The following is a 24,815-nucleotide window of genomic DNA, read 5'->3' on the forward strand; positions in this document are numbered from 1 at the left end:
AGCATTTCTATTGTTCGGCGTGACAGTGAGGGGAAATTTAACAATTTAAGAATGCATTTAACATTCCTAAACTAATTCCAAATATGCGACCTCAACTTTCGCATGGGGGATGAAAACGCACAATCGCTTCCCATTGGCCCATTGCATGCGCAACGAGCGACGCAGCCACAATGTGTATGCTCAAGCTACATCGTTCTCTGTCTAACGCACGCGTTTGTCCACATGCATGCGGCAGTGTGAACGAGTCGGACATATTGAAATATAGGCTGCCATGGCAGTCGCTGTAGTGCTAAAGTAAGTTAGCTGTGTATTGTATGCCAGCCCATCGTTATGATGCCGGCGCTCTCATTGGTTGGCTGCGTGTAAAAATGAATAGGCAATATTTTGATGTTTGTTTTGTGCAACGAAGTGTGTAGCCAGTACCAACAGTACAGAGTTATCGTTAATAGGAAAAACTTATTCGAGGGCTATCCAGAAGCCATCTGAGGAGTACTCGTCAGTACTGTTCAGACCTCTTATTTCATTTGACGGAATCGTGTCGAGTGGATATTCATAATAAATTCACTGACGTGGGCTTATATGTCTTTAAATTTACATACATATATTGTGCGGCAGAAACAAAAAATTGGTGTTACATATTCTAAGTGCTTTATCCAAATAAGTTAATGGCTTCTACAAATCGCTAAGACCTAAACCAATGTTGCTGTTTAAATTACTGGCCGATTATTCGATCACAATTCATTAAAAATTACTGCAATACTATCAGTGAAAACCCCAAATCCAAGTCCCGAATCCAAAATTACATTACATTATTGCCACTTCGCGCGACGAGATGGTCAATATTTAAAAGTGCTACTACAAATACAATATGATTCAAGTAAGATTCAACAACCGACAAAAAATGAAAACTGTAACAAAGCGAAAATTGGATATTATTTTGAAACAATTGCATTTCCCATGACAAATTACAATTTTCTGTACTTGCAAAGAGTGTGTATGCTGCATATTGGTTTTTGTTTTACTCTTTAAAAAAAGCTGAAATTGAAAATTAGAATTGTACTGAAAAAATAAACATTATTATTTGCGAAAAATTTTAATTAGTTAGTGACAGTTTGAAATATTTTACACAAGTTTGTAAGTTTTTTGACATCTTGTAAACTCTTTGATTGGCCAATAAATTGTTAAACTGTTTATGCTTGATTGTGGCTTTGCGATGCCGGATTCTGAAAGTGTGCCGAACACTTAAAATATCCATTTGAAAGCATTGCCACAACTTCCTGTAACTCGAGTGTATCCAGGCTGGAATATGCGGGCTTTATTGTTTGTTGGCGTCGGCGTCTCTATGCTAAAAATCTGTGATTAGACATCTTACCAGTTGCTGCTCTGAGACGTGCTCTATCTGGGGCGTGAGTGCGAGTGCGAATGCGAATGCGAGTTCGTGTGGATATCGAGTTCCAGAGGGTTGCTTCTCACCACGCACCATGCGAGAGTATGTGTGTTGGGGTGAACCGCAACTACCCATCACTCGTCACTCGTCACCCGTTATCCGTCATCCGTAATGCCGTCAAGTGGCTGCCGTTGGGATTCTGGCGTCGCACAACTGAAATCAAGATGCCAGGCATCAGCTCCTGCTCCTCGACGAGAGAGGAGCCTGCTCTGTATCTTTTGCAATGTAGCATAAAGGCGTTAGTTACCTCATTCATCTATTCTTTAATGCTACGGCAGGTTACATTTCATGTATCACCTTTGTTGCATTGTCTGCAGATTAGGCAACTTGACAAGAGTTGCAATGTATTGCTTTTACTTGATGTACCCTTCAATACATTATGCTGGCTCCGACGGCAGATTTCAATTTACGACATAGCATTTTCATGAATTGATTTTATATCTTTAATTATATATTTTTGTCATAATCTGTGAAGTTTACAGTTGTCCGCTTAGGTATTAAGAATATTTTTATTAACATAAGGCATATTCACGATTATCAAAATATATGCTAAAATATTCAGAACAATTCTTCACACATTCCAAATTTGTATTTTAAAACAATTTTAAATTTTTACATTCGTGATGTTCAAATGTCCGATTTAAAACAAAATTCTTAATAAATAGTCAATTATACATTAATTACTTTTATTGCTTGTCAAAACTTAACAAGAGAGATTATTACCAGTTAATAATATAATACAAATCAAATGTATTCGTTTCCACTTCAATATTATAAGTTTACATCAGATCTTTAAAGTTTGATAAGCAACATTTGATAATCATGAATTTAGAAGTTAATCTTTCTGTGTACATTATACGTATTATTGTGAACTCCGACGGCAGATTTAATTTCCATTAATTGACAAGCAGTACTCGTAGTTTCTAAAATTATAATTGCTCTAAGCAGAATTCCGTTTCAATAATTTATGCATTCTGTGCACCGAGCTTAGCTTGAATATTCATATTAATGCTTGGCTAGATGTCTCGCCCATCGCTTGGCTAGACATGGCCACTTCAGCAGCACTTCCACCATAGCTGTTTCGGTTGAACGCTCTCCAATTCTTCCTCGACGTTGTTTGCATAAGTGCGCCATAGCATTGGAATCCTGCTTAGCAGGTTTCTACGCAAAGTGATTGCGGTCTCTTCTATTGGCTAACAACGAAGGGTGAGCTTCGCGATCTTTAGGCTTTCCTTCTTATGGTTACGACTTTGCATCGTTTGACATAAATGCGATCAGTTGATGATAGCAGTCGTGACAATTCACTGATACCGAATCATCCTCCATTCTGAATTCTTTTTTGGACAAACACCCCTATCATTGTAGGACCGACCACCTCTGTTAGGCTTCTATTATTTTACCCCCGATGTGCTGCTATATCACATTGTTAACTAAATAGTATCCCTTACTTGGGAAATGCCTACAATTTTCAACAACCCTGATGGCAACTTTACAAAACGATACAATCGCAGGCGAAAAGCAATTAAAATCCCCTTGGTGTGTGCAAATATTTACCTAGTCCCGAACAACAACAATAAAATTTCTCCAGATTGATCGAGGCATGAAACAAAGATAATATTGATCGACTATCACCTTGAAATCTTTTTAAATGGATAGGTATTTTTATTCTTGCAAATTTAGACAGATTTATTTATTAAATGTAAACTATAAAAATTCGACAGAAGAACAGAATTTAGAAAAACATATGATTGAAATTGAAAGCAAATATGCAGCATGCAATAAATGTGCTATAAAATTAAGATACATTTATTTACAATATGAATTTACGGAATATGCACCTATAGTTAATATTAAATTCAAATTACTATTCACTACGAATTGTTTGCTTGACTTTGTCGGTAGTTCAATAATTTTTTTAAAGCGCAATATTAAACAACTTTTAAGAAACTTGTTTACTTTGCATAGCTGTGTTCGCTAACCCAAAAGAAACAATAAAATTTGTACATTTCTGTGTCAAGTGGCTAACAAATATTTGATGCGTTTGTATTTATAGATTGGTTCAAATTGATAGTGAACGTGAACGGTGAAAATTTCTTCGTATGTCAGCGTCAAACATAATAGATCCCAACATTTAACGAACGGCGATGCTTTCGGGCGCTACCTGACGACGAGGCCAACAATTTGGGTAATGAAGAAGATTTGGTTATGAGTTTATCTCAAAAGGATATTCTTATACCATCGACAGCCTCCCAGCAGCACCAGTTGGAACCTCTTGTCAAGCATAATCCAAACGAGGCATCGGCACAACACACGGTTTCTGCCGCAGCCGCTGCAGCGGTTGCACATCATCATCACAGTCTATCCAGCATTCAGCATCTCCAGAATCTGCACAGCCAGCACCAGAGCACTCTCTTCAACAATAGCCATTCGACTCCGTTTAGCGTCACCGATATCCTAAGTCCAATCGAGGAATCTTATCGCAAGCTGGAAATTAACGGTAACCCTCCGTCGCCGTTTCGGTAAGTTATAATTTATTTTTGTAATTGAATTCGCAGCAACATAACTTAAGGTTGACATATTCCACATAGAGACACATTAAAACAAGGAATACAATAATTTATATATACATATATAACTGAAAAAGGGTTGATATGGTTTATCATACACAAATGACTCTTCACTTGATTTAAATATTAATGGTATTGAAAATACCATAACCGAAAACAGCGATAACTGAAATGGGACAATAGAATCTTAAATGAAATTCATAACATTTTTTCGATGGTTCCTTTAAAATTAAAATTATAAATAATCAGTAAAGTTTTAAGTACTAGAATTTCTATTTAGTAATTAGGGTTCAGACTTCCATTCTTAATCCGCATCGGTAAACAAACGCCAATTGTAAACTTTTATCGTCTCATTACTTTTCAAATTAACTTCTCAAGCAACACACAAGCCACAGATTTTGTAAAGTCTAAGTTGAAGTAAGAAATAGGGGCGAAATTGCTTAAGCTCGATTATACAATTTGATATTAAAATGTATGTTTTAACCATCGGTTTCGTGGTTTTACATAAATTTACATTGAAAAGGGGCGAATTTCCACCCCGTCGCTTGTTGCCCGCTTTTTGATACCGTTAGCGCTCCGACGCTTTGCATCGCGATATACAAAATGGTTTCGTGAATAATTTTCAAGTACAGTAGAGGCCCACGATTTAGAACTCTCACACATCAGAGCTTGAGGTGAATTATAATTTGAGTGCATTAAGTACTTGAGAAGGTTTCATGTTTGAATTTTTTTAAACACAATGCTGAGAATTCGCAACATATTTTCTAGATTGCTAACATGTTGTAGTAATTTTAAAATTTATAACAAAAATTATTCCAAGTTTATTTTAATATTATGTAAATTTGGATTTAATAAAAATGTCAATCACTTTTCCGAAATAATAATTAAACGTCTAAAAATATAATATTATATAATAAATGTCATCGGTCCATTTACTGAAGTTAGGATAGGAGAGTTTACAAACTTGGGCTAACCAGTTAGCAAAATCGTGTATTTATAGTTAGTTTGAGTTTGCTTTTTATTTTTGTACGGAAAACTTTATCTGTTAACAGGCATATAAAACAACAAAGTTTCGAGTTTTACCTCGCTTGCGGTAGGCTTCGAGCTTAACATAAAACTGGCTTTGTTAGAAATCTCGCAAATTAAATTCTTGCTTTCAATGGCGTTTTATTTCTTTAGAATTTGCATTCTGTTGCAATATTGTTTGTCCCTGAAAAGCTCTAGAGCGTTAAGTATACTCATTATAATTATAATGAGCGAATTGTATGCTGTGACCTGTTAGATCTACCAAGCCCCTCTTTGTGGGCCACCAACTCCTTCCATATTCTGCTCTGCTTGTTGGACAGATTTTCCTAGAAATCTACTCTGAGGATGCCTCTGCAAATTCGCATGGCTGGCTTTTTTAGCTCAGAGACTCGTTAGTCTACTAATCTCTGCTATTAATATATCAATATATACACAAGTATATAGCTATTGGAATAATATGCTAAAAATGTTTCCGAAAACAGCTTCCAGTAGCTGGTTCCTTTGATGCACCATTACTCTCTCTCTCTATTCCAGGAAAATGTATGTAGATGTTCCTCTTCAGTTGCCCTCCCACTCATTTGTGTTTTCCTGTCTCTGCTGTCCATCAACGTGCCGACGTGACGGCTCCTTCTTCATTCGTTCGTTGCAGCCACCCACTTGCCACTTGACGAACAGAGTTTGTGGCAAGAACACTTCCTTCATCTTTGGGCGTGGCTGCTTCAACACTTGTATTTCAAATAAATGTCCGCTTCATGCTTTCGTCAGAAATCAGGGCTCGCTTAAAATAGAACAGGGTCCGACGTCAATTGTCTCAGTCGACCATTAGCGAATGCAATGCGTCCCAGATGAGATGGCTTTAGGCTCTCTTTATAAAGGCTATAAAGTATTGCAGTTTTGGAAAATTCATCTCTGGATTTGGAATTTTTCTTGCTAGTCGGAAAATCAAAATCTATTGAAAATTTTCTGTTCTTTTTTTCTTTTTTTGCTAATATATGCGAATTATGATATATATTAGAATAGTTAATGAAGGAAATTGTATTTAAAAAAAGGAATTATATACTTTCTTAGGATGAAAAAGATACATCATACTTTATCGTAATATACAATAAGTAACATACAATTTTTAGTGGCTTACAATCAGTGCTATTAAATTTTGAAGAATGAATGAATAATGAATGTATAAAACGATTTTTTATAACCTAAAATTCATTTTTGGTTGAACATACATAGATGAAACTTCTTTTCAGAAATAAACAATAAAACAAATTTTGTTTTAAAAAGTGTCGCGGTTTTTAGTGGGTTTTAATAGTTCTTTACATACAATCCTGATGCTTTCATAAAGAAACCACCACCCTCCTATGAATGGTATAGAGAGCATAAAGGCAAAAACAATCTCTTTGAGGTCATAGCGACTTTGTAACTACTTCGGGTTCATTCATAGCCGTCGCAATGAATGCGCGACTTGGTTTTGTGAATGCACTTGGGTTTTTGCTATTCAAAGTTCACCACCCCAAAAAAATGATTCCCTTTGAGCTAATCTCTGACCGGCCTAAGATAATCCTTCGACTCAATTACTTTGCACTTATTCAACGTGTTATGTTTGATTTACTGCAAGAGAAGTCAAATGCGTGTTTGACTTTTGAGACCCTTTAGATGATTGATAAGTCAAAGCGATAAAAATGAGAAAAGCTTTGACCTCTTTGTATTGGTTTTTCGTATATGTATTTAGAAAATATTCATTTGAATAATTTAAATTGAAACTAGACAAAACTTTTTGTTACTCTAAATATTTTCAGATCAAATTCTAGTGGCAGTAGTATTAATTCACCTGGAACAATAAGTACTTCAACAATGGCGAATCCCTACGCTATGGGCTCGTTATATCACAGTCCGGGAGTGCAAAGCTATTGTGGTCCAACCGATAACTTATCACTTGCGGGTCACTACACAGACATGAGAGGTTCAGCATCTTGGTATGGATCCACAGCAAATGATCCCAGATTTGCAAGTAAGTAACAAAAAAAATGCAAAATAATTAAAGTCAGACAACAAATAGAATATTTCTTATTAAATGCCATAACTTGGACGACAACTTCTTAGAGTCTACGAAATCTATTAAATAACAAGTTTATAGAAAACAAACAAATATGCTTGATTAGAATCTTGTATCTCACTCCTCAGTTCCATTTGAATTTAAAGATACACATGCTGCAATGTCGAGCTACTGTCTTCCTCGGCTGTTGATTTTCACGTTTGATATTACGAATAGATGTTTGTCTGCCTTCTGTATTCACGATGACATACAAAACGTGTCCCAATGCAGCAGAGGGGTCTGAACGACTTCCAGATATCCTGCATTTACGTCTGAAATAATTTTATTTCGATTAAAGTTAAGCTCTTTAAGGTTCAGCAAATATCATGACAATTAAATAGTAATTTAATATGATTAAACTATATTAAATTATAGCAAGTCATCTATATCTCACCTTGATCGATTTTCAATAAGCGTTTAACTTATTTGATAGTGAGGAGTATTTCAGTAACGCATCCTTAATCCTTTCCCGATATATTGATTTTGAATAAATTTATATTCACGTTTGCCATGCGATGTTATTACAGGGTACTACGTAGAAATCTGTATGGCGTGGACATATATGGTACAGAAACGTCATAAATGTACAAAATGTAAAAATTAATAATCATCTTTTCATTTCTAAAATAAACAATGACAACAAAATAATGTGAAATCAATTATTCTCACGCATACCTTTTTTATTTTTAAGAAAAATACAGCATTAAACAGGCTATGAAAAAAAAGAGTGTACATTGATTGCGTGACTCAGCAATAATTGTCATTTATGAATATCTTTACTTAAAAGTAAAGCAAACAGTTTCAAGTACTTAGCATGAACTGTAGTTTTCTGTTTGTGTGTCTCGTCGATGAAGTTACGACTGTATGCATGCATGCATATGTTCATCTGTGTGTGTGTGTGTGAGCGTGTGTGTGTGTGTGAGTGTCGACAACAATTTCCTAAATATACATACATTAACATACTCTTATTTATGATCTTCGCGAGAGTTACGAACTAGAAGATGCCATGTAAAGTGCGTAAATATCATTCATATTCATATGCTCCCCTATGCACAAGTGCCATCTACTGCTATTGTGCATTTTAATTGATAAATGCAAATCAACTCACAGATACCCTGTAAAGTGTGAGACAATAAAAAAACAATTAAATTATAATGTAGAAATTTAAATATCAACATTAAATATATTCAAAAATGATCGAAACTGATTCAAGATTTTACTATATTGGCAATTTAAAATTTGAATTTTGAATTGAATTTTTTTTTTATTATTATTATGAATTTTTAAATTTAAATTTTTTGAAATTAAATTGTCATTATATTTGAAAAACTTAAAAACTATTTTATAATAATTATTTTTACAAAAATTGAATATTTTTGCGAACTTAACATAAGTTATTTATTTCTCTAAATATAAATTTTCTGAATTTATATGTTTATTATAATTATGAACTTTCTTTTTTTTTTTTTTTATTTTACTATTATGTGATCTTTCTTCTTACCTCTTGAATTGAAGTCAGCTGAATTAATTAAAATATACATTTTGTTTTTTGGAAATTCGTGAATATTCGCAGACTTGTAACTTGCCAAACTTTTGCTTTCAGTATCTCGTCTTATGAGTACCTCAGCGAGTGGTTCGATGGGTCACATGGGCAACATGAGTGGCTTGGCTGCATGCAGTGTAAGTGATGCGAAACCTCTACAATTCCCGTTGGCGCAAAGACGAAAGCGAAGAGTTCTCTTCACACAAGCTCAGGTTAGTAGAGCATATCCTCCATCAAGTGCTTTTTTATTGAATTACTTTTTTTGCATATTAAAAAAAAGTAATTGCGAACTTGGTTCTTTTATAAGATTCAAGATTTATGCTCTCACCAAGTCCGCAATGCCTTTAAATTTAATGAACATTATTTTGAATTTAATGTGGATATGCAAGAAAGCTTATTCAGTACCCAAATGATTTCAAATAAAACACAATAAAAATATCAGAGCTAAAAAAATCAAAAAAGTGAAACATCTTCTCTAAAATTGTTAACTGTAACAGGGTATAAGTAAACAATACAAATCGAGTTTGGCAGTTTGCGATGTTCGTTTACTCGTTAAATATGGTGGGCATTTTCATCTTGACGGTTTCGTCAACCGTTGAAATTGTCGCATTTGGGGTTCAGAACCGCAAATGATTGTTGAAAAATCAAATTCATCCACTGAATGTGATTGTGTTTGCTGCTGAGTTTGTGGTGGAAGGGCGGGGGGGGAACATCATCGAACTATTCTTATTCAAAAACTGGCGACTGGTCTGGCGGTAATTCAATTAAGTGCTGCTCAAGTCATTTCCTGGTCGTGCATATTCTCGGATGTTATAAAGAATTGGACCCCCGGGATTGTGCGATTTAATGCCTTCGGATTTTTCAAGTCCAAGACTTGCGCCAACCGACGCCCACTTGAATGTTATTTGCATAGAAGTCCATGTAGAGGGCATACGAACGTAGTACATCCCTGTATATGTATGTATTTTTGAGTGCCTTTCCAGGGTACCTTCAAGTCAATATTGTTTGCCCTAAACACTCTAACAAACTTCTTACATAGGTGACATTGTATTAGACCTTTCCCCCAGAAACTATGATACGCAGTTTTCTTTGTCTCGCTGAAGCTTGGATCAAAGTTTTTGGGTTTAAATCACACTGAAGAAGCCTACCCATTAAATGATTTCAAATATGTGATGACACTGTCATTATCATTTCAACCGATCAATGTAAATTGTATAGGAACTGATTTTCTTACAAAATGTAATTCAACAATTACGTATACGCCTATTTGAACTGTCTAAATAGAATCGAAATAGGCAAATAAGAGTGTACCCTGATTGAATACAATTTCATAATAAGGTATCACATTAGATTAAAAATAAGTTATTTATGTATTTTAAGAGTGAGTTGTAATATGCAAGAACATTAAAGTTAGTTAAATATAAAATCTTGCATGCTACATTTTTTGTTAAAAATGCCGCCGCAAAAATCAAGTTTGTACATTGTTTTAATGCCATCGAATCGATCAAAATAAATCCAATATAATAATTAGTATTATATTAATCCATCTTTGGTAAAGATATTCCTTATTTTGGTTGCTTCTTTTTTAGACAAAAATTATTTCTCTTAGAAAAAAAACACATAAATAATCAGAGATATTGGACGACGGGCAAAAGCTTCTTGAATATGTTTTATCCTGTTGAAGTTCTAATTTTAGAGGCACAATACTATGCATCAAATTATCATGTTAGGCGTAGAAAAATTAATTTTTGTGTATTATAATTTAATATTAATACGATAAGCAAGAAAAAAAAAATCATTTAGATATTTGTTTCAATACTTATAAAAATATTGTGAGTGCGAATAATATTTTATTTTCCGTAATTTACGCCTAATCGCAGTGTATCTGCAGTTCGGACAGTTTCGTTCTGGTCTTTCGCCCCTTCATGAAACAGTTGGCAATCCTGTCCATAAGATACTTTGTTTTAACCATCGCCTTAATGTACATAAATACATATGCATGTGCAAATAAATACGCACATACATACATATCCACAAACTGGCTTGTACATAGAGATGTGAGGACATGTACGTGTGCGTGTATACTACAAACATACTTACATACATACGTATGTATATCCAACGGTAGTGTTTGTCGAACGGCATACGCAAACACACATTTGTACAATGTAAATATACTCTCAAAAAGGTATTTTTATTTGTTAAAGTCTTGGGCCTTTAAGTGTATTGTAAATATCAAATTCGTTTTTCATTATAGCGGTTTAAATATTTGAATTGAATTTTGCTGAAATTTCGTTCATATCTTTATGTATTGCAGTATGTATTTCTGTATGTACACAAATAACTTTATCTTTATTCTCGATTCTGTGACGATTTGAGTAACGTTTTGAAGTGGACATTTTTGACCTCATCATTTTTTTGGGGAATTGTTTCTTCAGCAATTTCTATATGCTACAGAAGTTTAACAGTTGCAACTGTTGTTTGCACTGTTGGCACAACAGCTATGTAAATCTTCAGATTCTGTTTGCCGTTGGAATGTTAAGATTACATTGCCGTTGGCACGTAAACTATATGTTATGTTCGTGTATCATATTGCAAGTAATCTCAAGTGTAACACGAAATACACAGCAATTATGATAAATAAGTTAAAGCTAATTAATCTATAAATATATTTAAGGTTAACTACGATTACTTAGTGGTATATTCAAATTTATCTGACAGTTCAAATCTTTTGGAGAATTGTTTCTTGAGCAATTTCTATAGACTGTAAAAGTTTAACAGTTGCACTGTTAGCACAACATCTATGTAAGATTACATTGGTATGTTAACATAATGGAGAGACTGTATCATATTGCAAATAACCTTTCACTTAACTGCAACATTAAATAAACAATTTTTATGATAAATGTGCAATACCAAATTAATCTCTGATTATATTTGCGGTCTATTCAAATTTATCAGACAGTTAAAACGAGGCTTACAATTCTAAAGGGCACACAAGTGCCGTTTATGTATTTATCACAAGAATTCGAGCTGCTTATTACAGCTTATTATCATTTTTTCATGCCTGACTGCCAGCAGAGACTGAGGGGCGAAGTTATCTGATTTCACACAACATATATTTAAATTCCGAACCACAATGCTAGCCAAAGGGTAGAGGCAAAATGCTTTAACATAATCACATGTATTGAGCCAACATTGATGTAAAGCTTAAACACCACTCGAACTTGACAGTACAGTGGGATCATAAAAATATGTACATTAATTAGGTGTCAAACAAAGTATTGTTTGATCTACGGTTGAACGCTATAATTTATTCAATTTAATTACTCGGATTTGTTCGTGAAATGCTAGGCAACTGTCTACACATTTAGAACTGCGATTTAAAATAAAAATATTATTCATTCTACTTCACATTCGAATAGAAAAAGAATGTACATATTTATATCTTGGCATTATCTGACTGCGTCAATCATCTGAGCTCCAAATTCGGTAAACAGGTTTTCAGAACAGACAATACTTCGATAATATTTATTTTCGACACCTTTCACCTTCCTTCTACGATTCAAAAATGTGCATTGACAGCCAGACACTTCTTTCTCGTTTTGGCTGTCGACACTGCTCAACATGAAAGTAAATAAGTTTTTGGGATGCTGCCGAAGCTTCAATTAAAAGTTACTCATCAAAATCTCGGTATTCTGTCGATCGTTGTTGCTGTGGGTTCATTATAAAAACTGTGCCAGGATATCACAATATGTACTTACTTTGACTTTTTGAAAACAATGCAAGCTCCGTGATTCCATAAAAATCATCCCTGTTGAGGGCGATGAGTCGAGGCTTGAGTGGGTAAAATTTTATGCATGATGAACACAATATTTCTGCTGAAATTAAAATGTAAATTTAATATGTTTTCCTAATATCAACCACATTTACTTACTTATATTTTGTTGTTTACCCTCCATGTCGAAATAAAAATGTCTCTTCCTTTATGAAAGAATTAAGAATTAAATAAAGAACTAAAGACCAAACTGAAATTTATACAAAACATTTTATAGCATAATGAATTAAATATAAGAACAGAGTAATAAATAAATATGTAATATAATCAACTATTATTTCTTTAAGGTATACGAGCTTGAGAGAAGATTCAAGCAGCAGCGATATTTATCGGCCCCAGAACGAGAACATTTAGCCAGCCTTATACATTTGACGCCCACACAAGTAAGAAAACAAACCATATTTAACTCTTTCTATTATCTTCAAACGTACCTTGTAAATATTATTTCCAATAAAATAAATAAATACAGCTGTAATGAATTAATTGAAAAAGACAGATGGAAGGATAATGCATTTATCTAATTCCGGGATAGCACCAAATAAAGATGTCTTCTACTGTTTGCGATTTAGAATAGACAATAAAGTATCTAGCCCAAGAATTTACGCATTGTGTGTGCTTTAAGAATTTGGGTATCTTGAGAGTGATGTTTGCTTTAGTAAGTGGTAAAGGGGATGGGGAAGGCGTGGGGATGACAATAACTTACACTTTAAACACAATATAATTGTCATTAGGTTAAGCAATTACTGTGCTGACAAACAGCTACAGGGGTGTGACGTGTTATAACAATAAAAATATTTGAATTGTGTATTGTCACCCTCGACGAGTTTTATTATCTGAACATTTTATACAAAAGCCTACCCGCCTAAACGGGAGTGGTGATTACCTTAGAATAATGCCGTAGCTCCAGAGCACATCCAGAGTGTGTGTAAGTGTGTGTGTGTGTGTGTGTGTGATGCCTGATGTGTGTGAGTGTGGACAACAGTGGCTTGTTTTTGAAAGATAAAAACGCATTAATGAACAATGCGAAAAAATAATATATTTAAACTCACCCCAAGAATGTGTATTGAATTGAAATATGGTCATTGTTTGATCATGCTCATCTATAAAAGGGTCCTGCCATTGTGTTCCTTGCTCCATACATAAGTGTTTCTCTCGTAGTAGTCGGTAGTAGAGTAATCTAACTTATCAAGCGGAATACACATCCCTGTTCTGTAAGTACTTTCTACCTACTTAGTGTTATTCTCTACATCACATTGGCTGCTTGCTCGACTCACTGCTCCATAATAAAACGGAAAACCACAGAAATGAACTTCTCTATTTTTTGCGCTATACCACATTTAATTGTATTTATAAAATACACTCCCAATTGTTGTCTATATTTTGTATTGATTGGACAGCATGTCGTGCGATTTCGCGGTTCACTAACACGCCTATTAGTTCCCTGTCAGTGCTCAATCATTGATAACAATTCTCAGCTAGTGATAAAAGCGTGCAAAGCCAGATACAATGTGTAATGATTCTATAAAAGATAATTCCATTACATTTTTACGAACAGCTCCATTGTTATATGACGGCATTTCTGTATAGGTATTTTGAGCAGTTTTATGAGAGATAGATATCAGAAATAAAACTAGTTATTTAACTATATATGACTATAGATATATTAGAATATTTATTATATTATTATTTTAATTAGAATAGACCTGAAAATAAAATTATTTAATGATTAGATGAAAAAAAGAAAAAAGAAAATGCTTTGGGCTTGGCTTTAATTATTATTGTTATTTGAAGATTTTTTATTGATCGCAAAATAGTTTAAATTAAGGGAAGAAGAATTAAAAGGCAGGTTTGGATAAACTATTGATTTACAATCCAACACACAAAGAAAATAGATAAATCATTGAAACAAAAAAATACCAACAAGATTATAAAACAAGAAATTGTTTGGGTTTGTTAAAATTATACTTAGATTTAAAATAAGCCAGTGAGAAATCCACTGTCTCATGTGTGCTCGACTGTGAGATACCCGCTACCCCTTTTTTAATAAAACCATACTCTACAAATATACTAAAAATATACCACAAACATATACCGAAGGATATATTTGATATATCGATATTATAATAACTTTAAGTAGTATTAAAATTATGTATTTTTAATTAAATCCACTTTATTTAATACTTCTTATTTTCAGGTGAAAATTTGGTTTCAAAACCATCGATACAAATGCAAGCGGCAAGCAAAGGAAAAGGCTATGGCTGAGCAGAATCAGCACAATCAGGTAAATTAAAGAAATTTTATACTATACTATTGCAACCCCATTTGAGAGAACGAGTTTTCGGTTGAACTAGCATTAAATCAAATAAATAATTAAGCCACTTGACTTTTATTGAATTTGCGTCTTGCGTTTATTTAATTCCCTTTTTGCAGTCAGCAAGTTCGCCGAGACGTGTCGCGGTCCCAGTTTTGGTGAAGGATGGCAAACCGTGCTCTGGAGCCAGCAGTGCGGCACAACCCCAATCACACACAAACAGCTCGAATAATTCAGGCAACAACAGCAATAACAGCAATGGAAATGCGAACGGCGGCAACGGAACAACGGCAACTAGCGCCAATGTGCCGGGTGGCCTCAATCTCATTCCGGGAGATGCACCTAACTCACACTCACCTGATACATCGTCGTCGCTGATAGCCAGCTATGGTGGGACAGTTGGAGGCACCAATGCATCGATGTTACAGCAACCCTGCAATAATGCTCTTATGTCCAATAGTTTAGCTATGGCATATAGAAACCAAAACAATTTCATTTCGAATGGTCATCAGCAACAATGTGGAGGCTATTTGCCATTGCAAGGTCGAGCATGGTAAATGTATCATATATATAGTATATATAGTATATATATATATATGTATGTAGTATGTATATCATTTATACAAACATATTTTTTCGGTTACGTTGAAGTGTACTCAATTCAGTTATGTGTGTGTATATCAGCCGATATATAGAACATACTTCTTATGTAAGACAATTTTAAAAATAGATGCAGCGATATTTGATTTCGATTTCATTAAATGAAATGATTGCTTTATATAATAGCAATAATAAATAAGTTCTTAAAAATATATATACAGGCAGGTCTCACAAAACCTCAAAAAAAAAAAAAACATAAAACAAAACAAAAACCGAAAAACAAAACGTATATATAATAAGTGTATATATTTATAGATCAATGTATTATACAATAAACTGAAAACTTAAATGTGTTCACAAGTTTCCTACATTTTTCAGTTATCCCCAAGGGAGGAGGGTTTTTCTTTCGATTTAGTATGCTTATAATTCTAATAATTATTCTAAACTTTACAAAGATGGATAGGATATCCCATCTTATTTATGCTCCAATCAAAATTTATCAATTCAACTTATGCCTTGTCTTGATAATATCAATCTCAATGATAAAATGTTTATTGTAGTTCAATAATTTAAAATCATTTAGATGTAGATTTGGAAATAAACGTCAGACTTTATAGATTTAGATCCATATATTTATATATGTTATTTGATAAATTACAAATACTGATGAACAACCAGATAATAGGATTATAAAACTTGCTTCTTCAAATTTTAAAAATTTAATAGCTTACTTAAAAAACACATGTTCGTTATTGCCACAACAATGCGGAATCTCCATAAAAAATTATTTAAGCTCGACCATGCACAGAGGTCAGCAAAAAAGATGCTCCAATGAACACACCGGCGATTTAAAGCAACGGCGTCGACTGCTTCCGACGGCAGTTGACAACGGTCAACAACAGCAGTCAATTGCAGTGTCAATGAAAGACCGTTAATCCTCAACGTTATCGGGGTGGGTCGCCCTCATGGTTGCTTGAATTCATATTAAAGAGATGCCACCTGAAATTAAACTAGGCAAACACCAAAGAGCAAATGCGAAAGGCTACCAGGTCCATCATTATGCATTCTAATAAATAAATGTGTATATATGTATGCACATATCTAAACATTTACACACATATATACCATATGTGGGCACTTGAGGGCGCCAGAGCATGCTCCTCATTGTTGTTTGTCCCTTCGAAATGAAGTTCTGACTTTTGATGAAGTATGCTTTAATTCTAAATTAAAAGTTTTTAGTTTTTATTGTCTTTGAAGAAACGTTTTTAAAAGGGGTTTAGCAATTCACATTTTCTAAAGATTATTAGTCACATAGTTAGTCAAAGTATAATGGACTCCAAACTTGAAAATGAAATTACAAATTATGTGCTTCGTTATATTGATGATTTGTAAGACAATGTTTATTAGGAATAAGTTAATGGCTCAAATTAAAACGAAAATATACAAAAATAGGTTTGAGTTTTCATCTACTTACACTTAACTAAATGATAGCTCTTAATTGTAGTTGGAATGTGTCGAATCCAACTGAATGAATTAAATTCGTATTAAATCTCAAACATTATCATTCCCCCCTCAAATAAACAGCAATGCATATTCTAAGTATACAAAGAGTACTCTCATTAATGGTATAAATTATTGACATTTCTTTGAAAAATTGTGGATGAAGTATCATCGATATTGATAAAGTCATTAGACACGGATACCAATGTCTCGGAACTCTTCATTGATTTGGAATTCTTATTTAAGCAGTCACTCGCATATAAACTACTCTCTTCATCGTGCTTCTTTTCTTTCTTGGTTCGACTTCCACAGTTGAAGTTAAACATATTCTGTTCGCTAGTTTCGTTGACATCGTTCAACTCAATTCGATTGTCCGGCTCGCCAATCATATTTGGGCAATTCTGACTGCAATTATCACAAGAGTGTTTATCAATGGGAATGATGCCTTCCGATTGATTTGAATTTGGCGACGAGGACGTCTCGTACTTACGAGGACGACCTCGGGACAAATGACGCCGTTTAATGAATTCATTATCATCAACCATCCAAAAAGAACCAAAGTCATCTTCATACCGTACAAAACACTTATGCAAAGATAAATTTGTTCGAATTGCATTCTACAGTTTTCATGCGATATTTTACAATATAAGATTATCCGAATAAAAGGAGAGTTTAAGAACCGGGTAAGCAATTAGTAATAGAAGAAAATCAGAAATTGTTTATGAATAATGGAATAAAATAGTTCAAATAGATAATATATTATTTTTAATATTATTTAACTTACACGATTATGTTAATTTCATGGTAATTGAAATTTCTCAACAATGTTTTCACTGGATTAGGAAAACGAATAAGAACCTCGTAGTTATATGTAATTTAAATACATATGATAACGTTTATAAATTAACTTTTTTTGACTCAACCAACTTAAACTGCATTTTACAGTTGATCTTTAAAAATAAATATGCCAAAGTACAATTATAACATACTTAAGCTTGGAAAAAGTTTCAAACTCTATTTTTCTCGTCATTAACAAATTGCGACCAACAACAAATAATGAAATTATCATCATTGCCATTAGTTAAATACTTAAGTTCAAAACGAGAAAGCTATATCCGACTCAATATTACGTTTGTAATATTTGTATTTTAAATACAATCCTCGAAGTTGGTTTCGATATAGTACATCGCAAATACGGACGGACAGGACTAGAACCCTACAAATACATACTTACCTTTATCCATTATTGAATTATCTTAGTACATATTCCGACTCACATACAGATTCAACACAAACACCACTCACGATGAACGTGAGCTGAAATACACACTGGTTTATTAAAAAACCTGAGGAATGGGTGCTGTCAATTGCGGATTCGTATTTCTTTTGATTTGACTGAACGGGGGAAGGAATCGATAATGGACAGACTAGCGGACTAGCAATCAGACTGACAATACCAAGTACAGCAATTTACACTTTCTTATGAATATTTTTTATTTACTTATTTTGAATTTTTAGAGCGTATTTTATTTTAACTTATAAAAGGAGACGTCGTCCATCCAACCGTATATACAACCTAGTCCATCCATTTGGAAACACTTTGATTTAGTTTTATGTCATTTATTAATCATTATATTGTATTTAATGAGACTCGTGACTCGTTTATAAAATAGATTACGACACTTTTCATTAAGGCCCGAACTATCCTCCTGTGGATTGAGCACCACACACTTAGAGTTAAAATAATCTTTAGACAATAATTTCGATGATAGAAGAACACTGTGATCAATCGGACAAATCAGACATCCAGATAAGTAGATAGTTGAACGACAATCGGACAAGGCAGTTAAGTTTCAGAGTACTTGAAGAATAACTCCAAGAAAGTTTGCACTATTTGTGTATATAAACTCTCTTCGACACATTAGATTCCATTTGCACATTTTTTTATACATTACCAGTGTACATATGTTAATATTTGCTACGTTAGGTTATTATGTTTTATCCATGCATACCAAAAACTTTGAATTGTTTTTAGAGTTTACACAATTTGACCAAATTAGTGGGCAATATAATAAACGCAGCAGAGCTATGTGTGTCTTAAATCCTGGAACCGACGAAATCGGACAAACATGCGGACAAAATGGCAGACCGACGTGCGGACAAAATGGCGGACAGACAGGCAGAAAAATGACGGACAGACAAGCGGACACATAGTTAGACATAACGGAATTCTGGTTAAGAGATAGGGTTAGGCGGAATTTTTCTTGTGATTAAATAAACTTTATTGCGTTAGCTCACTTTTCACCATGTTACGATTATCATAGAATCTAATTTGTACACTTCCACTTCCATCATAACAACACCGGATATAACACTTTCGTTTGCTTTTACTCTTGTTTAACACCTTATACTCATTTTTGAAAATTCTTTAAATATAAGATATTAAGTACAATAAACTTAAAGATACTCTCTTAAAGCTATGGTTACATATAAAACTATGATAAAAGAGAAGCATCCAGAATAAAAGTAAATATTCGCATTTGACACCCACATACCCAAAGTTTAATGCGATATAAAAATTATTATCCGTCGAATTTTTCACACCAGCCAAATTATTGGCAACAGCTGCTGTGCGTTGCGGTCTTCTCTTGTAGAATTCTATTTCATCTACAGTCCAAACGGCACCCTTAACGTTCTCAACGCGCATGAAGCATTTATGCAACGACAGATTGTGACGTACTGCATTCTGGGGGTACGCCAGTTTTAAATATATTATTTAGTAATGCAGAACATTCTATATAATGATGTTATTGGTACTAATAAGCAATATTGTAAACTGAAATGTATGTTTGCCAATTATATTTTATTAATCTCTCCATTTAAAATTTGAACAAGATGAATTTGATTCCTAAGGAAGCAGAGCAATCAATCGGAAAAGCTAAGTTACAAAGTTATTTGAATCGGAAAAATACTTCATTCTAATAAACGATCTTCACTTTAAATATTTATCCGTTATTAAACCATTTTCCATTATCACTAAAGATAAAAATTTACAAATCTGACTTTATACCTATTAATACAAATGATATGTTGAAAATGTAAATACCTTCCAAGTGGCAGCGTTTCTCCGGAAATAGCAAAATGTATTCTGGAACCAATTGTATATTTCATTCAGGGTCAACTGTTTATCCGGAGAGTCAATTATAGCCTAAAAACAGTGAAAAGCATTAGCAGTGACTAAAAAATTCAAAGAAAATTGTTGATAGTTACTTGTCTGATAAGCGAAGCATACGTAAATGGAGGACGAACATCAGCATTTTTATAAAATTCTCTATTGCGTTGTATCTCTGTTAATTATAATCATAAACATTAATGAGTTATTATGGATGTATGAGAAGAACCAAAATTAAAATCATCAAAATACAGAACAAAACTTAAGCATTTCCGCATTCTTATACCTTACTCACCATGTTGAACATCAAGTCCTGCCCTCTCTAGCATATAAGGTAGGCCTACAATGTAGTACAGTTGAGTAGACAAAATAGTAGAGAAGTAATGAAATTTTCATTCATAGAATTAAAAGTATTGCTAGAGTACTAGTAAAATTTGTAGTATAAGTTGGGTAAAAACAGTAGTGTTAGAGTATAAATAGTAGTTTTAGAATAATACTGCAAGTACTGCTACTAGAGTAGAGAAGCATTAGTAGAGTTGTAGTAGGAGTAGCAGTACTAAAGTAATAATAGAAACAATACTATAATAAAGTGGTATTATAGTAGTGGCAGAAGTAGTAGTAGCAGTAGAGTAATATTAAAATTTGTAGTAGTAGTAAAGTAGAAGTAGTAGCAGTACAGTAATAGTAAAATTTGTAGAATAGTAGAAGTATTAGTAGTAGTACAAAAGAGTAGCATTAGTAGAGTAGTAGTATAAGTAGCAGTAGTAAAGTAGTAATAGAAACAATAGCATAGTAAAGTAGTAGAATAGTAGTGGCAGAAGTAGTAGCAGTATTAGAGTAATAGTCATATTTGAAGTTGTACTAAAGTAGAAGTAGTAGCAGTAGAGTAATAGTACAATTTTTAGTATAGTAGAAGTAGTAGTATTAAAGTAATATGACAAGCAGTGGTAGTAGAGTAGAAGTAGCAGCAGTAGAGAAGTAGTAGAAATAGAAGTAGGAGTAGTAGAGTAATATGACAAGCAGTATTAGTAGAGTAAAGTAGTAGAAGTAACAGTAGTAGAGTAGTAGTAGAAGTAGCAGTAGTAGAGTAGTGTTAGAAGCATTACCAGTTGAGTAATAGTAGAAGTAATAGTGTAAAGTAAAGGAGTAATATAGAATGTAGATCAATAGAGAATAGAGTTGAAGTAATTGCCTTACCCCCCGTTACTGAGAAAGTGCTTTTCTCGTGGTTTCTTTTCTTCATTGTAGATATGTTAGTTGAGTTAACCATGGGCAGATTAACCGAGTTAGGAGAATGTGACCGATACAGATTTCGAGCTACATTATTTATCACAATCGGTGCAGTTCCACCGCAGAAATTAATATCTGCCGCAGTTACATCCTAAACATAAAAAAACAATCTCATTATTATTAGTAATCGATATAATTCAAAATTTTAAAAATACCTTTCGATCTGTTTTTGTTGGTGATAACAGCTGTTTGGACAGGTAGAGATGATGCATCATAGCTTGTAGTCGATCTCTTTCTTTTTGTAGATGAGATTCCAATTGAGAAACAACTTGCATTTGCACACGAGCTTGAGCTGTGGACCGATCATCCAATCCATGCTCCGAATTCAGATGCCTGTAAGCGAGGCAGGTTTATTTCAATTAGGATAAAAGTCTTACATAATATATTACACTACGAGACTCACTTGACAAAAGAAGCTATGTCTTCCAGATCCATTTCGCAACCTGGCCAGCGGCAAATGCCATGAGCAAATAAAGGATGATAATATTTGCGCACGGCAAACACATCGTGTATATGATTATATTCATTGCTGTACATATCATTCTCTTTTGACCTTAGCAGCTTTTCAGTGTCTGACAAAATATTCTTCTCTTGATCAGAAATGAAATCCGGAAAGCTGTAAAAGTTAATGTCGCCACCAGGCGCCATCGCATGCATTTGTTGGTTCTGAGCCATTTGCATTTGGTTGGCAAACTCTGGGGCAAATACTGATTCTCCTGTGCTTGAAGCAGGTGAGCTTGACTTTATGACATGGGCAGCGTAGGGCATTGCATTATTTAGAAAACCAGCTTTTGGAAAACAGCTGTTCTTAATCGGATCCGAACAGATATCGGGTGATAATGGCATGTGGTATCGCGACTTTCCAGGAGCATCTTTCGGATGCAATTTTTCGATTTGGGGAGATGCTTTATTGTCTTCTGGATACTCTTCTTCAGGAATCCGAAGCATATTGAATGACCTGAAATAAGTTACTTCAGTATAATACTATGAATCCTACAACATGAAATAATGAAAAGTTGATCAAAGTAGATATCATGAGGCTATCGACGTAAAATTTTGAATTGCCTCAATAACACGAAAAAAAAGTTGTAGCAATAACTAGGACAATCCCAGTATTTTAATTAATGCATCTCACTTGTGATAGTAAATAGCAACCCATCGTCGTATTCCAACCAATAAAAACCCAAATATATCCCAACAAAAATTTTTTTTTGTGCAAATTAAAAATAAAATTTATTAAAAGCGGCACGTTTTTAAAATAACGATACACATTTTAAATCTTCTTTGTTTTTATACCCGCTACCCATAGGGTAGAAGGGTATTATAACTTTGTGGCGGCAGGAAATGTGTGTAACAGGTAGAAGGAGGCATCTCCGACCTATAAAGTATATATATTCTTCATCAGCATCAACAGCCGAGACGTCTGTCTGTTATTCAAAATGGGTAGCGGGTATCTCACAGTCGAGCACACTCGACTGTAGCTTTCTAACTTGTTCTTATTAGTCGTTGACTTGATCAAATAATATCATATGTGTCATTTACTTCAAGGTCAGAGCGTCTTGTTGTTGTGCAATCAGATATACATAGTACATACATATGTACACCGTACATAGAAGAATAGCTCATGTCATTCAAAAACAACTGAATATTTTAGAAATTAACTTAGCAACTAATTTATGTTTTACCAAAAACTAAAAAGCTTCTAACATTGATTCTGATCATTTTTAAACTTCTATTGGGATATTAATTTTTATTTACAGTACATTTTACGAAGAAGCAAATTTGTTTTTATTTTAATAATTGAAGTATGAAAATTCAAACAATATATTAACTTACTGAAAGCGTAAAGTAATACTGACAAAAAAATCAAGCTTGGCTTACAACTTCCGACGTAAAAAAATGCTACAGTTAACTACTATAAAAATTGGGATTGATCGACAATGAAATATCATCAACTCTTTTTCTATACTATATTATTTCTCTATAAAAAAACTATCCATTTTACAAACTCTCATGTGTAGAAGTAGATTTTATTTTTAGATCTGCTATCCCTAACTATTTTATGCTTCCACAGACTGCAAATATACTTCACCACGTTTAAACCTTAGATCGATAATATCGGATCTCGCAAAGCAACTGTCGAACTTTTTAAATAACTTTATTAATTATCGACTGTGATTGCACCCATGCCTTTTGCATGTATGTACATATATCCTGCCTTATCTACATATTTACGTATTAAAGCAAGCCGAAATAAAATCGATCGTATTTTCTTGAATATACGATAATAAAATTAACGAAATTGGTACACGTCCACAAAATGTTCCATTTACGATATCCCCATTTGTATCTATGTACATATGTACCGAAAATGTACCAAACGAGAAACTGCAGTAAGTACAAAATTGCAGTACAATAAGATCCATTTGGTAATGTACACAAATATACCAGTTTTGTTACAAATATGGCCACTAATATGGTTGCCGTGGTTATATTTGTATGCAATAAATGTATAAAGTACACAAAATGTTCCAATATGTACATATGTATGTGTGAGCAGTATGAAATAGTCGAGGTAAAAGAAGGAAATCAATTACATTGATTTTTTAAGTTTTCCTTTGTTCAGTAACATAAATTTACTGTATCCATTAAGAAATATTTATATGTAATTGTTGCACAATAAAAGCGTAGTTTTTCATAGACAAACATTATATAAATACTGAGATGTATACATTCAAATAGCTATGCATGTTATTTGTATGTACAGTTGTGTGCATTGTCTACAAAAATTCATTTGTCTTGCGAACATATACATATAAAGATAATTGTATATGCTTGCATTTTTGCAAAGCTGCAATTATAAAAATGACGGAAATGTAACCATTAAAAAACCATAAGAGTACATAAACGTATTCGCTCTTAGATGTCTCGCAAAATATTTCCAGACTTATTACATACACATGTATGTACATATGTATGCCTATCCTTACAATTAGAATACTTAGGGTAGCCTAATTTTATTTTTAAGAGACCTAAATTATATACGTATGTAAATTGCATTTGCTAACTTAAGTTGCTTAAAAGTAGCTAGTTGTACAAGGTTTCTACATTAAAGTTAAAGTTACACTTGTATCTATGTGTATACACACATATGTTTGTACATACGCTTATCTGTATCTTGCAAGCAAATACATATCCCTTTATGTATGTGCTTACAGTCTTACACATGAACGTAAGTTTTGTTCCTTAAAATTAAAGTACTTGTTTACATATGTAAATTCAATTACATATGCAAACGTTTTTAAAACTAAACTATTCACAAATTTTCTTAATCAAACGTAAATAATTTTGCTGTTTTTGCAGAGAACAATTGGCAAGAGGCAGTGTAACCGAAGCTTATTCCTAAAATGGTTTTTGGTTGATTTGGTA

General features: G+C 33.5%; 2 protein-coding genes across 7 annotated transcripts; one reads left to right on the forward strand and one right to left on the reverse strand.

Annotated features, from left to right (window-relative positions):
- Positions 1-490: 490 nt before the first annotated feature.
- LOC133835664 (homeobox protein Nkx-2.1) lies at positions 491-15,784 on the forward strand. Its single transcript, XM_062265693.1, has 7 exons — positions 491-877; positions 3,501-3,966; positions 6,837-7,048; positions 8,736-8,887; positions 12,801-12,896; positions 14,708-14,794; positions 14,944-15,784. Exons 2-7 carry the CDS (start codon positions 3,653-3,655, stop codon positions 15,379-15,381), a joined length of 1,299 nt encoding a protein of 432 aa, XP_062121677.1. The 5' UTR covers positions 491-877; positions 3,501-3,652; the 3' UTR covers positions 15,382-15,784.
- On the reverse strand, positions 7,076-24,790 carry LOC133835663 (forkhead box protein P1). 6 transcript variants are annotated; one of them, XR_009893626.1, is made up of 9 exons: positions 21,790-22,449; positions 21,542-21,719; positions 21,294-21,477; positions 20,392-20,436; positions 20,195-20,271; positions 20,031-20,132; positions 12,440-12,553; positions 7,527-7,675; positions 7,076-7,404 (listed from the first exon to the last, which is right to left on the reverse strand). XR_009893626.1 is itself a non-coding variant. In XM_062265690.1 (8 exons), exons 2-8 carry the CDS (start codon positions 22,332-22,334, stop codon positions 17,044-17,046), a joined length of 1,629 nt encoding a protein of 542 aa, XP_062121674.1. In that variant the 5' UTR covers positions 22,335-22,344; positions 24,648-24,790; the 3' UTR covers positions 16,174-17,043. The 6 variants fall into 6 exon arrangements, 3 of the variants coding, with proteins under 3 accessions (XP_062121674.1, XP_062121673.1, XP_062121676.1); XR_009893624.1 differs by having other exon boundaries at positions 12,440-12,556; XR_009893625.1 differs by lacking the exons at positions 7,076-7,404; positions 7,527-7,675 and adding an exon at positions 11,487-12,389 and having other exon boundaries at positions 12,440-12,556.
- Positions 24,791-24,815: the final 25 nt, after the last annotated feature.

Source organism: Drosophila sulfurigaster, chromosome 2R, assembly GCF_023558435.1.
Source record: "Drosophila sulfurigaster albostrigata strain 15112-1811.04 chromosome 2R, ASM2355843v2, whole genome shotgun sequence".
Taxonomy (NCBI): Eukaryota; Metazoa; Arthropoda; class Insecta; order Diptera; family Drosophilidae; genus Drosophila; species Drosophila sulfurigaster.